This window comes from Lotus japonicus, chromosome 2 (genome assembly GCF_012489685.1).
Source record: "Lotus japonicus ecotype B-129 chromosome 2, LjGifu_v1.2".
Lineage (NCBI taxonomy): Eukaryota > Viridiplantae > Streptophyta > Magnoliopsida > Fabales > Fabaceae > Lotus > Lotus japonicus.
The window spans coordinates 79,488,952-79,502,180 of NC_080042.1; the positions used below are offsets into that span (position 1 = coordinate 79,488,952).

The window sequence follows — 13,229 nt, forward strand, 5'->3', positions numbered from 1 at the left end:
CTAAATAAAATATGACTCATAATAAATGATAATATCGTAAATTAAAAATAAACTTTTAAAATTAAATATTGACTCTAAAATTAAAAGATATATTCCTAAATTAAAATAAACCCAGTCCATAATATTTAGACCCTAACAATTTGTTTAGAACAAGGCAAAGGGTAGTGAATCATATTTATTTTATCTTCTGAATGAGTGTAGAGACTTGGTCTCCGCTTTTAATTATTTTCAGTTATATTTTGTTCTTAGGTCCAGCAAATATGTGGTTGATTATTGGGTTAAAAACTCCTCAAATTTTTTTGAGCATTGATTTGATTGAGGAGGTGCCGATAGCGCTGGAATTAGATAATTTAGTTAAGTTTTGCTGTATTAGCCTCTTTGACCTCTTGATTTCATTAATGGTATTTCCAATTTCAATAAAAATTGAAAAAAAAGTATCAAATGTTTCATAAATATTAGAAAGTGACTCATATTTAGGAACAATTTTTTAACAAAAAATAATTGTTGTAAACAACCTGAGACAAACATGTTAAATTACAATTTTCAATTTTTTTAATCAAACAGCCCATGATTTGTTTGTTGTTTTCTTTCCTACTTTAACAAAAAAAAAAAAAGTGTTGCAGTCTTATAATGGATTATAAAATGGTTTATAGAGCATTTTCCATATGAGAGGGAGACACATCTCATAAACACATTAATTTTCCATACAGTATTGATTAGAGTGAAGATACAAATTATTTTTCATACAGTATTGATTAGAGCAAGGATATAAAATAAACAAAAGGAAAAGAAGAGCCTATTATTGGTTGTTCAAACCTCACCAGATCCCATTCCTTAGAACAGAAAAACATGACATTGGGAAAGCTTGAAACAAACAAATAACCTGTAGAAGGCATATTTCTGCATGAAGAGCACCTTCCATATATGTAGAAATTAACTCAATCCAATTAAAAGTTCTCAAACCATTTTTTTGGAGAAAAGATTTGTCACAACTCACAACTACTATTCCACACTACTGACACATTTTGATTGGGTTTTCACAATTGAACACCAATATATCAAGGATTTTTCATCTTGATTCTTAATTTCCTAGCAATCTGTGCTGCTTTAGGATGTCTAGGCCGCTTGGTACTGTGGAACTGTTCAACCTCAACCCAGTTCATAACTTTTAGTATGAGAGACTGGGGAACTTTCCGAACATCCCCACCTGATGCTTCCTTTGTTTTCTTCAAACCTGCTTCCAAGGCCTTCTCAATGAATTCCATGAACCAATTTCCAGCTTCTGTTTCAATCTGCTTTCCCAGTTTGATTGTGCTGCTCAAGCTGCATGATGCTGGTTTCTTATTCTCATCATTTTCGACAACAGGTTCTAGTGTCATTTTTGAAACCGAAGATGAACCTTTCTTCTCCAAACTTTCCTTTTGGCTCGTACTTGATGATCTTAGGAGCTTCCCACAACTTGTTTTGTGCTCATGTCTTTCAGGAATGGCAGCCATTGACTTGCTCAAAGCACCCCTCCTCTTTGACAAGTTTGATTCTGAGTTCCCGGATTGCTCCATGGAATTCTGCGCAACTTCATGTAAAATATGTGATTCTTCTTCAGGTTGTTTATCTGATTTCTGAGCCAATTCTGAAGCTAAAGTAGCTGCTTGAGTGGACATCATTTCACTAACTGATTGTACAATATCTTTATGGAACTCCAAAAACCGTTCAAAACAGGCAGCAGGAGCATCGGCTCGAGCTGATTTGCATAAATTTGAGAACATCCTGAAATAAAGCACAAACAGCAAATTTTATCAGTTGTTAGCTCCCTATGCTTGAATAACCGGTCCTAAACTCGCAAAAAGGATGAAGGGTATATTTTAGGCTTTCGACGGCCATTGTAAAACAAACCAATATCTTTAGTATAGATTAGTGATCCATATAACTAAACTCACCTAGTGATCCAGATAACATGTATCAATGATCCATCTTTATTATCAGGGATCCATATAACTATGTTAAGCTTTGAATGGTGCTGCTAGTTTACTCTAAGCTCAAACAAAACAGAACGGATAGGAATATCAATACATACTTGAGGGAACGAACTACTGCCTCAGTAGCTGAAGCATCTCTTAATGCTTGAAGGGCAATCTTTTGAGCCACTTCTCTTTGCTGCACAGCTTCCTGTGAAGTAACATAAGAATAAATATGGTTGTTCTTCAATGAATGTGAGAAAGACTTGAACAGCTTTTAGAAATTTACCTTCCCTAGTAAACTTAGGTTTCCTGGCAAATTCTTGGGGAGGCTTTGATTGTTGCTATTATCAAATGCTGAATTAGTTGTAGACAGAGATTTGGGGTGAGAAGGAACATTTGAGTCCTGGTTTTGAGCAGCATCTCCCCCAATAAATGCCACTCTTGCATTTCTCAACCGCGGCGGCGGAGTACAACTTTTCTTCTCCTGCAGATGAAATTTACCAACCTTAGAAAAAAGAATAGAAATAGCATGTTTAAATCAGCTTCTATTTTCTTTGAATCAGTTCCAAAAACTGTCCACCTAAGCTTCTTTCCCTAGTTAATTATGGATTTTAGAATCAATTGTTGAATCAGCTTCTTTTTCCTTAGAATCAATTATGAAATCCAAATGTTGTTCACATAAGCTTCTTCCTAGTAGTTGTAGAATCAATTGTTGAACAAAGGACTAATAACATGTTTGGATTATGAGTTTACTTTTCATTAGAATACATTCTGGCACTCATTAACTAAATTAGAAACTTATCATCAGAATTGATTTTGGCTTTAGAATCAATTCCTATATCCAATCATCATTAGAGCTTAATGCATGGTTGATTGATTCTTCTATATTTTCTAAAAACATGAAAAAGAGGAATAATGTACCTACAGCTGACTTGAAGGGAGTTACAGGCTCTCGTTCACAAACACTCCTGCTCCTGGAAAATCTTGCATTAGAAGAAGACACCGCACAGCTTTTCCTAAGCAAAGCAGGACTATCCCCCTTGAAATCCGTCATCTTCGCCAGAAGCCCTCCACCAACAGAGCATCTAACACCAGAAACCGGAGTCCCAGTTCCAGTTCCAACCCTCCCTCTAATCAACGGCGAAGAAGGAACAGCACAACGGTCTCTAACAGGAGTAGCAGCAGCAGCAGAAAACTGATCAAAATCCAAATTCACCGGCTTGAAAACCATCGGAGAAGAAAAAGAAACGTTGTTTTCATCAAGATTCTTCCCTGCAGTACCCCAAGAACCTCTTCTGATCGGTTGTTGTTGTTGTTGTTGCGGTGTTGCGCCGCCACCACGTGGCGGCTGCGGCGCTTCCTTCTTGTCACGGAGACCCATTAACGGTTCCGGCGTTCCGACGAGAGGGTGTCTACCGGGGAGTGGTTTAGCGCCTTTGAGAACGGGAACAGGGGAACCGGGTTCCAACCGGTCGACGTAGATGAACTGACCCAGTTGCATCTTGTTGCTGAAAACGATGTCGTCTTGATCGGAGGGAAGTGCGGCGTAGATGGAGTGTGAGGAGTCGGAGACTTTGATGTAGAAGCCTTGTTTCGGGAAGAGGCTCTTCTCGTCGAGATCGGCGGGGACGATGTCGGTTACCTGTAACAGCGAGCTGCGGTGCTCGCTGGTGGGTTTGACGCCGGTGTTGAGTCCGTTGAGGAGCTTCATCAAGATTCCAGGTGCTAGTGTTGCCATTGTTGAATCTTTGGGAGAAGAGAAGAAGAAAGCGTGGAATTGATGAAACTGTTTCGCTGGGTTGTTCTTGTGAGCGTTGTTTGTTGTTTTTCGAAATTCATACTTTTAGAAGAACGTTGGTCTAACGGTCATATATGACTCTGTGGGACATATCACCAACGGATTGTTTTTTTTTTCTTTTTCTTTTTCTTTTTTACTGAACAGACTAGAAATTAATTGTCTAGTTTTCCCTGGATTTATACTGTGTGATTTTGATATTGATATTATGTGCAACTAAAGGTTAACTTTGATGCCTTTCATAGTCAAATAAGTCTTGTCCTCATTAGGTGAAATCCGCTACATGCAGTGATGTAAAGCTCAGCTTGGACTGTTATGTCACACTAAAAGTCATGTAATAGTTGGCCTGGTTATGATTCATTCTAACTTCAGTTTCTTTTCAAACTCATATTCTCTCACTTCTGTTATATCTCCTCTTATTTTTATATAAAATCACATATTATATCATTTACTTGTCTTTTATCTTCTTATATCTCATTAGGTGTGAGTGTATTTAAAATGTCAAAACATATTTATCTGTTCGCAGAATGGTCATATAACACACAAACTTTTTTTTTCTTCTTTTACTTAACGTTCATAAAATTCACTCACTAGCACAGATCACCTCCTTTCTAGATGAAGTGATCAAAATCTTCTCTCATTTTTAATAAAATTTTAGTAAGTCAATTAAAAATAGCCTTACAAATATATAGAAGTGAGGTGGTAACAAACTTATGTGCCTATTCTTTTTATTGATATGTCAAAATTTCATTATTGAAATAAACAATTAAGACAAAATTTGGGGGAATAGTCAGCTTGATCTTTATCTGTGTGCATCCTTAATTTCTCATACCTGCAGCTATTTGTAGTGAAAATATATTACTAATTATTCAATACTAATAATATGAAAATATATTTATTGATCATGGGTTTGCTTGTGTGGTTCAATTAAGATAGACCCAAAGCAACTAATATATCCTACATACACCTTATTTTTTCTTTATCTCTTACTTCTTATCGCATCATATCATACATGAGATATATTACTTCTTTCTATTTTATTTTTCTCACTCTTGGTGTATTCCCAACATTTTACTGTATCGCATCTCTTAGCCCAAAAAAAGAAGACAAATTCCATACAACTAGTGCTTTTTTACCCGCGCGTTGCACGGGGAATATGTCTATTGTATTTGATACATCGATTCATATTTTAAATTATAAATATTTAAGATGCTAAGAATATAAGAATAATCATAATAAAGATGTAGATATTTAAAGAGCACAAATTTTAAAAAACACAGAAGTTAATAAACCAAAAGCTTTAATTTTTTCATATGTGAGGTATAACTGAATTTTGTTTGTGAAGATGTATACTCGTGTTGCATAAAGGGTAATGTTTTTGTGTTTTAGATATATAACAATACATAAATATATAATTATTTTTTAAATTATTAAAAATACACTTAAGTTATAAAAAATGAATTTTATTTTTTTTAACTCGTACAATTTTTTATTTTCATGTAAAATGTTTCTCCCCGTGAGATCTCGTAACTCTAATTTGTTAGCACTAATAAATTCAGGTCATAATTTTATAGTACATATGTATTAATATTTTGTATTCCTCGTACTTTTCTTACTATTAAATTATTATAGTTATATACTTATATAAATATACACTCTTAAAATTTTGAAAATAATACTAAAGTTAATTATATTAAATTTATTCTATTAAATTAATATCAATTAATTAGTTTAAAATTTAATGATTGTATAAAAAAAGTATAATGATACTTTTTATATAAAACAAAATCTCACGTAGATAGCATTGTAGTACTTTAAAATTAAAACATACAATTGAAAATTATACGCAAATACAAACAACAACTGCTTTTAGATGCAAATCTTCTTACTCAATGGATTCTCATTTATCAGAGAAACAAAATCTTTTAAATTTCATAAATCAATATAGATTTAAAATTTTCAAATTAGCCAAGATAGATTTGTTTTGGAAATGAATTTTAGGTGCAGAAATTTCTCCTCGTCATTTATACTCCCTCCGTCCCATAAGTCACTTTTTGTGAGTTTTTTTTTGTCCCAAAATATAAGTCACTTTACAATATCTATGCAACATTAATTTTTTCTCTCCATGTTTACCCTTGTAGCATTTAAAGAATTTTCCAACTTTCCAATATTTTTCTTTATTATCGAGGTCACTTTCATTTATATCTACTCAAAAAACTTCCAAAACTTTTTTTTTTTATTGGTGGAAGGGGGGTTTTCAAGATAGTGGAACATTAATATGAAAAGAGAGGTAGATGAGATTCATTGAATTGTTATACTTTTAAATGTGGTCAGTTTAGGAAAAAAGATACCAATTTACTGTAACTAACTAATTCTAACCACTTTTCTTAATCCTAGAGAATTAGGTAAAAGTGACTTATAATAGGGGACGGAGGGAGTAACTGAAAGCATTCGGTTGGTATCTCATTTGACTTTATTTGAAATTTGACATAATATCAATCAATTAATTTAGAATATAATGATTGTTTAAAAAAAATTATAATTATACCTTTTATATAAAACAAAATCTCACGTAGGTAGCATTATTGTAATATAAAATTAAAACATATAAATTGAAAAGTAAACCCAAATACAAACAACAATAGCTTTTAGATTTCAGAGCAGCTTTAGATGCAAATCATCTTACTAAATGGATGCTCATTTATCAGAGAAATAAAGAAGTTAACTGTATAAAGAAATCGTTGGGGTTTTACAAAATCTCACGTTACATATACATAAAGAAATCTCTAAAGTTAAAAAGAAGATTTTACAATGATAGTTTTTATATAAAACAAAATCTCACGTTACATATACATAAAAAATCTCTATAATTAAAAATAAGATTTTAAAATTAATAATGATTGCATTCACATTAATAATGGTTGATTTTCCGGAGTAATATCCTTTCACCCTCCATAAATGTACATCAAACCTTATATGCAGTAACCTATGAGCTCTAGTCCGCAGTTAATGAGAAACTCTGTCAAATTCACCTAGCAACCATCAAATCTCTGCGTGTCCATGGTAGCTCTGTGGTCCCTCCGCACCAGATCAGCTCCATTTTCCTGGAATTCACAATAAATAAAAATATAACAAATTAAGAAAAAATCAAGAATTAAAGTACCTAAATCCTAATCAAATCTAAAATTTAAAAAGGTACTAATTAAAGATAGATAAAAACTCTCAAAATCTAGCAAATTACAATAAAAACTTATAAAATCATAAATTAAATAAAGACCTAAAATTCAATAAAGACACCATAAAAATTAATTAATACTCTCAAAATAAAATAAAAGATCCAAGCTAAAATCAAGAAATAAACAACTTAAATCTTAATCAAATCTAAAATTTAAAAAGGTACTAATTAAAGATAGATAAAAACTACCAAAGTCTAGCAAATCACAATAAAAACTCATAAAACCCTGAATTAAATAAAAATCCGAAAATTTAATAAAAATACGATAAAAATTAATTAACTTTTAAGGGAATATGCAACTATATGGTTTAGAACTTATGAAAGGTGCTGGTAGACTGGCGGTATGTTTTTCACGGGAATTGAAAACCTTTTACCATGTACATTATGAGAGGGAAGGTAACGTTTGGCACAAAAAAAACTTATATAAGAACAGAGAGGGAAATATTGAATGGTAACATATTAACCATGTAATCAATATTTTAATTGTAAACATAAACGGGATGCCAATCATAAATAGATAAATATTTTTAATTTAAATTCACTTTAAATCTTTTGAAATATTAATAAAATATACAACAAAAAGAAAATTCACCATTCCAGAAGAAAAAAAATGCAACCTAGCAATAGGATTTGGCAATTCCAAATTAACACTAACCTATAGGTATCCAGTTGTAGAAGAATCCCACCAAAACTATGAAAAAATCTAAATTGCAAGGTGAAATGAATCACACTACTTTTCCACATACCTCGATTAATTAAAAAATATATATTTTCTATTGTTTTATATGCAAAATATTTTTTTATTGATCTCAGGTTAATTATATTCTCATAAAAAATACATTTTTTAATTTTAGATTTGATTAGGATTTAGATTGTTTATTTTTTGATTTTATCTTTATTTATTTATTTATTTATTTCTAGAGTATTAATTAAATTATTTTGTATTTTTAGTGAATTTTTCTGATTTTTATTTTATATGCACAATATTTTTTTATTGATCTCACCTTGCTTATGTTAGTCACTAAGACTATGTTTGTATAAATGTTCACATACATTCAAATGCACCTATATATCAATCTTTGTTAGTAGTACATGCCTCAAATTAAAGTACGTACTTATGGCCATTAACCTTAAGATTTGGATAACACACTACAGTAAGATTTGGTTAGCCTAATTCACAAGCTTACAACATCAAAGAAACTTGTGAAGGTCCATTGAAGTGAAGGTCCATGTTGTTTTTGAAGCATATATGATATGAGGTTTGTCATGGTTGAGATGAAGAAGAGAGAAATAGAGAAAATTGTGTGAGAATTTTGGAGATAGAGAACGTATGAAGGTTTTTTACTCTTCTAACCCTTTTTATTTTCTAATATAGATTGATATTGATACTCTATATAAAAAACAATATTTTTTAGGAAGATTTTTTAACATAAACTATCTAACAAAGATACATAAAAACAAACAACCTAAATCCTAATCAAATCTAAAATTTAAAAAGGTACTAAATAAATATAGATAAAAACTATCAAAATCTAGCAAATCACAATAAAAACTCATAAAATTATGAATTAATTAAGAATCCGAAAATTCAATAAAAATACCATAAAAATTAATTAATGCTCTAAAAATAAATTAATATTAAATCAAGAAATAAACAACCTAAATCCTAATCAAATCTAAAATTTAATGTGGCAAATAGGGCCAAGGTGGAAAAGCTGATGTGTAAATTATTAAATGAGAATTAATAGGTGGAAAAGCTGATGGGTAAATAATTAAGTGAGAATTAATCTCGGAGCGACACGTCACTAACTTGGCCTGTGAGAGCGACACGTCATGCTAGAAGTTGTTCTTTTCTAATATATATAGATAGATTTTCAAACAGGTTTAATCAAGGACATGAGATAAGTTATGGGACTAGTGAGTCTACCTACCAGTAACAAGGAGCGTATTCTTGGGAGGGTGGGCCTAGAATTATAATTACTAAATCTAAAATAAATATTGAAGTTTCTTATTTGAATTTGGTGATTTTAATTATTCGGCCACTTGATGTCAACTACTATCACCTCAAATAATGATGTGAAGATTCAATTCAAGTGGACTACGGAAAACATTGACACATCCTGAATTTCAATTAGCCGATACAGCTTATATTTTCTGTTGTCTACATAACTTTATCATGAAGATTGCATAACACAAGGTAACATTTCTTAGTTCATCCTTAGCTACACATTCTTTGAACACTCTCTTTAACAGAATGTCTGTGTTTGATCTATTTTCTGAAGATTGATTTACCTAGTAAATTGATTAACTATCAAAAAGTGGGCTAACTTCTTAAAAAATAGACTAATTATGACGATTGTGTTGAAAAGTGTATTCAAAATAATGTTCCAATAGCTAGAGACATAAGGGTTGAGTGAGATGAAGGGTGAAGGGTTCAGGGTTCGAACCTTGAGGAGGACAAAAATTTACTAACATTACTGACAACAACAAAAAAGATGTTCCAATAGCAAGTTCATCCAGCAACTAAGTCCATCCAGATTACTGTGCAAAAGCAATGTCTGAGATGTCATAGAGTAAAGAAACAGGAGATCACATGACCAAGCAAAAATCTCAACTGCAAATTCATGCAAAATAAATCACTTAAACACTGGAATACATTTTACATGGAAAATTTTCCAAAATTGAAGGATTAAACACTTTGTACGGCTCAACAGGTTGACTGTGCACTTGACAGTCTCAGTAAATAAAGATAAAGGAATCAAATTACATTATTAATCGCAGCACCTGTTAGAAACAAGTATTGGAACAAAGCCTGCACCTAGTGGTATCTGGATGGCCTAAAAGCAAGATGTCCTCGGCATGCTATAGAGGTGTTGCAAAACCTGGTACAACATAGAGAAAGTAAATGTCAAGTTTCTGGTGGTATTAAGGGAGATGTGTTTTTGGTAACTAATTTTATTATTAGATTCTACATCCAAACCCAACCAACAGCCATTTTGTAGCCAATACTATGTCAAATAATTAAGGGTACAAACCCTAGGGGAACTAGAACTAAGAGATATGCTAGCAACACACTCTTTTGAACACCCTCCCTAACACTCTTCATACGATTGGTTTATTTTTGCAAAGTCAACAAATTTTTTAATAAGTGTTAGAAAGTGTGTTGAGAGCACTCCTTAGTCCTCATAGAACTATAACACCTAACACAAACATGACAAAGCAATCTATCATTATACTAGTGAAGAAGCAAGATAATTAAGTTATTCAAAATATCATTAGACAAGAGGACTTCAAAATGCCAAAATACTATCCAGTTTTCACTGATGATTGAAGCTAGGAAAGTACTATGATAACACAGGATGCATAAAAAAACAGACTACAAAGCAACATCATTTTCTATGATCAAAAGAAAAACATTAGATGTTGAGAAGAGGAAGAAACATTCAAGGAAATAATAAAACAAGTATACTAACCATAAACAGAAGCTACTTTATCAATAAACCCTATCCCCACATCTGATTAAACTTCATGCCAGCTAGAGTGGAGCATATCCAATCTTTCTAGTGAAACCCTTTTCTTAAAGAGTTTTATTTAAGCATTTGACTTACAAAATAGGCATAGAGTTTGTCGCAGTCTGCAAGGTTGTACCCAAACCTTTAATATCATACAAACCAACCTTGTCTTCATTTTGGCTTAGTTGTAATTACTAAATAGGTGAGCTACAAAACGAAACACGAGCCTCCACTCTGCCAAGTCTTAATTCAGTTAAATTAAAGAAAAAACTATTATAAAACAGCCCATTACAAAGTCTTGGAATCTGTTTGTTTAAGAATTTAATTTTCAACACAGGCTAGTTTTGCTGAAGTTTTCAAAAGTGTTTACAGAAGCGTTTACATAAAGCAACTTCTTTTCCCTTTCATACACGCACAAAGCGGCCCATAGTCTACCAGCGTCATACCACAAGTTTTGCTATGGATCTCCTCCCCAAAGTCAGCATGAGCAATATAACATCATCTTTTCTAAGGCCACTGCTTTGCTTTTTCACTCAGCAAGTTAGAGTTTATCTCTCTATACTCATCTGTTCCCCTCATGTCATTAAGATTGATTCTATGAACTCACTTTGTTTGAGTCAATCATAATTGGACCAACTCTTTTAGGATAAAATTTCACTCATTCCTAACTCCATCGGCCTATACCTGTCATGAACACTACACAGAGATGGGATTTTAAATGCCCCTTGGTTCTATCATATGTGATCTATCCTTAAGCCAAACTAAGCAGTATAAATAGTTTCCTTTTAATGATGTAAAAGTTTAAAGTAATTTTTTTCCCTTTAAGTATTTAAAACATTGTTTAGAAGTCCCACGCTGTTAATGAAACAACTGACACTTAACCTGTTCAAACATTAGAAATTAGGAAACAATTTACCAACTGCATTTCTTAATGGAATTGGGCTAGTTTTGGTGAACTAGTGACAAACAAACTAACAGAAAATAAAGGTAATAAGGAAAGTATAATAGTAATGTATCAAAGACTATTACCACTTCATACTCCCTGCCACAAGAAACTTAAGTCTTGTGACAAACAACAAAATGTACAAAAGAATATTGTACTTGATGTAACATCACTAACAGCTATGTTTGAACGATCGCTACACTATCTTATACTCAAAATGCTAAAACAAATAAAGCTGTTAAGTGCAAAAGAAACTTGAGGGAAAATTAATGACTGTTATGTGTGAATGATCACTACAATATTTTATACCTAAAATGCCAAATAATTAAAATTGCAAAGAACAAAAAAGTATTGTACCTAAAGGAAATATAGTTATGGTTGTATATGAAATTCTGAATGATCACTATAGTACTATACTATCTTATAGTACTAAAATGCTAAAACAAATAAACTTGCAGAGCACAAAAGAATATTGTACCTCAAGGAAAACCAATGATGGTTATGCTTGAACGATCACTACATTATCTTATACTTAAAATGTCCAAATAAATAAAATTGCAAAGTTCAATCAAGCCTGTTCTTTTTACTTGTTTTATTCCATGTTGATAATTCACACATCAAAAGATGCAGGCATACGAACAACCTAAGATCTAGTTAGGGAAAGGACGTAACGCCATACCTGCCAATTCCTGACTTACAATCCTATTCTATATCAATAGTAAGTAGTTATTAGAGCCATATCATGGCAAATAGAAAATTGACAAATGATAAGAAATTTGAACTGTGATGCTATGACCTTTTATCCCCAGAAGCTGTGATTTTCAAGACAAAATAACTATATTGTTGACAATTGAATAAAATGACAAAGAATAGTTCTTATAAACTCATGGTACTAGGCCAAAATGTGAAGGAAGAAGGAATATAGATACCTTCTGAGAGACAACCCCAGTTGGTATTGTGAAGAGACAGCAGAGAAGTGAACAATGCAGAGGCAGTGGCACTATGCAATGGCGTCAAAGACACTTGTGCACCAGCCAGCTGAACAGGGAACCTAGAAAGCAACCATATAATTCAGATGCATAGATGAAAAAAAAAATGAAAACCCATTTTTGGCTTGAAATCACAAAAGGGGTGAAGCAAATAAGGTAGAAAATGATGATGCAGGTAAAAAGGAGTGAAATTTACCAGGGACAAGAGAGTGGGCGTTTGTGAGTTGCAAATTGAGAGGAAGAAGAAGGAGAGCCGTTGAATTTAGTGGCGAATGGAGAAGAAGAAGCAGAAGAAGGTGAGGAAGATCGACGAGAGAAGAGGGTTTTGGTGGAGGACGAAGCTTGTTGGAGGGTTTTCCGAGCACATTTGGCCGCCACCGCCATCTCGTTGTTCTGGGTCAGCTCAGCAGACAGTGAAGTGGTAAGACGAGGAGAGGGTGTTGTCAAAGAAGGGGCTTTGCCTTATGGGCTCAGTCCAATCAAATTTCAAATGGGCCTTTCCACTATCTTAGCCTGGAATTTCATAACAAAAATAAATCTATGCTCATATACATGTAAATGGTCAATGAAAATAGGCTGAACTAGGTTGGATTTTCTAAAACTGAGTTTATTAAGTTCAATGTGATGTAGGTGAACTTTTAAGGTCTAGTGTTGCTTTGCTTTATGCAATAGTCGTGATACGTGAACTACTGAATAGGGAATGACACCTATTGACACTCATTTTTGTGGCGATTTTTAAATGCCATAAAGTAAAAATTTTCCACTTTGTGATTGTTAAAAATTGTCTTAAAATTGAG

At 32.6% G+C, this 13,229-nt stretch overlaps 2 protein-coding genes across 2 annotated transcripts; both read right to left on the bottom strand.

Annotated features, from left to right (window-relative positions):
• Window positions 1–769: 769 nt before the first annotated feature.
• On the bottom strand, window positions 770–3,776 carry LOC130740003 (uncharacterized). The gene is made up of 4 exons (XM_057592488.1): window positions 2,884–3,776; window positions 2,245–2,442; window positions 2,075–2,166; window positions 770–1,767 (listed from the first exon to the last, which is right to left on the bottom strand). Exons 1-4 carry the CDS (start codon window positions 3,694–3,696, stop codon window positions 1,059–1,061), a joined length of 1,812 nt encoding a protein of 603 aa, XP_057448471.1. The 5' UTR covers window positions 3,697–3,776; the 3' UTR covers window positions 770–1,058.
• Window positions 3,777–9,582: 5,806 nt separating this feature from the next.
• Window positions 9,583–12,859, bottom strand: LOC130740004 (protein NUCLEAR FUSION DEFECTIVE 6, mitochondrial). Its single transcript, XM_057592489.1, has 3 exons — window positions 12,629–12,859; window positions 12,373–12,494; window positions 9,583–9,870 (listed from the first exon to the last, which is right to left on the bottom strand). The coding sequence occupies exons 1-3, from the start codon at window positions 12,814–12,816 to the stop codon at window positions 9,851–9,853; spliced, it is 330 nt and encodes a 109-aa protein (XP_057448472.1). The 5' UTR covers window positions 12,817–12,859; the 3' UTR covers window positions 9,583–9,850.
• Between the last annotated feature and the right edge of the window lie 370 nt (window positions 12,860–13,229).

Bases quoted from the DNA above. Each gene is read 5' to 3' on its own strand.
- LOC130740004 (XM_057592489.1), bottom strand. From the start codon at position 12,816: ATGGCGGTGGCGGCCAAATGTGCTCGGAAAACCCTCCAACAAGCTTCG. The intron at 12,495-12,628 runs GTAAATTTCACT...GTTGCTTTCTAG, and splicing joins CGCCCACTCTCTTGTCCCTG to GTTCCCTGTTCAGCTGGCTG. The intron at 9,871-12,372 runs GTATCTATATTC...ATGTTGTACCAG, and splicing joins CTGGGGTTGTCTCTCAGAAG to GTTTTGCAACACCTCTATAG.
- LOC130740003 (XM_057592488.1), bottom strand. From the start codon at position 3,696: ATGGCAACACTAGCACCTGGAATCTTGATGAAGCTCCTCAACGGACTC. The intron at 2,167-2,244 runs GTAAATTTCTAA...GTTACTTCACAG, and splicing joins ACCTAAGTTTACTAGGGAAG to GAAGCTGTGCAGCAAAGAGA. The intron at 1,768-2,074 runs GTATGTATTGAT...GCTTTATTTCAG, and splicing joins GCAGTAGTTCGTTCCCTCAA to GATGTTCTCAAATTTATGCA.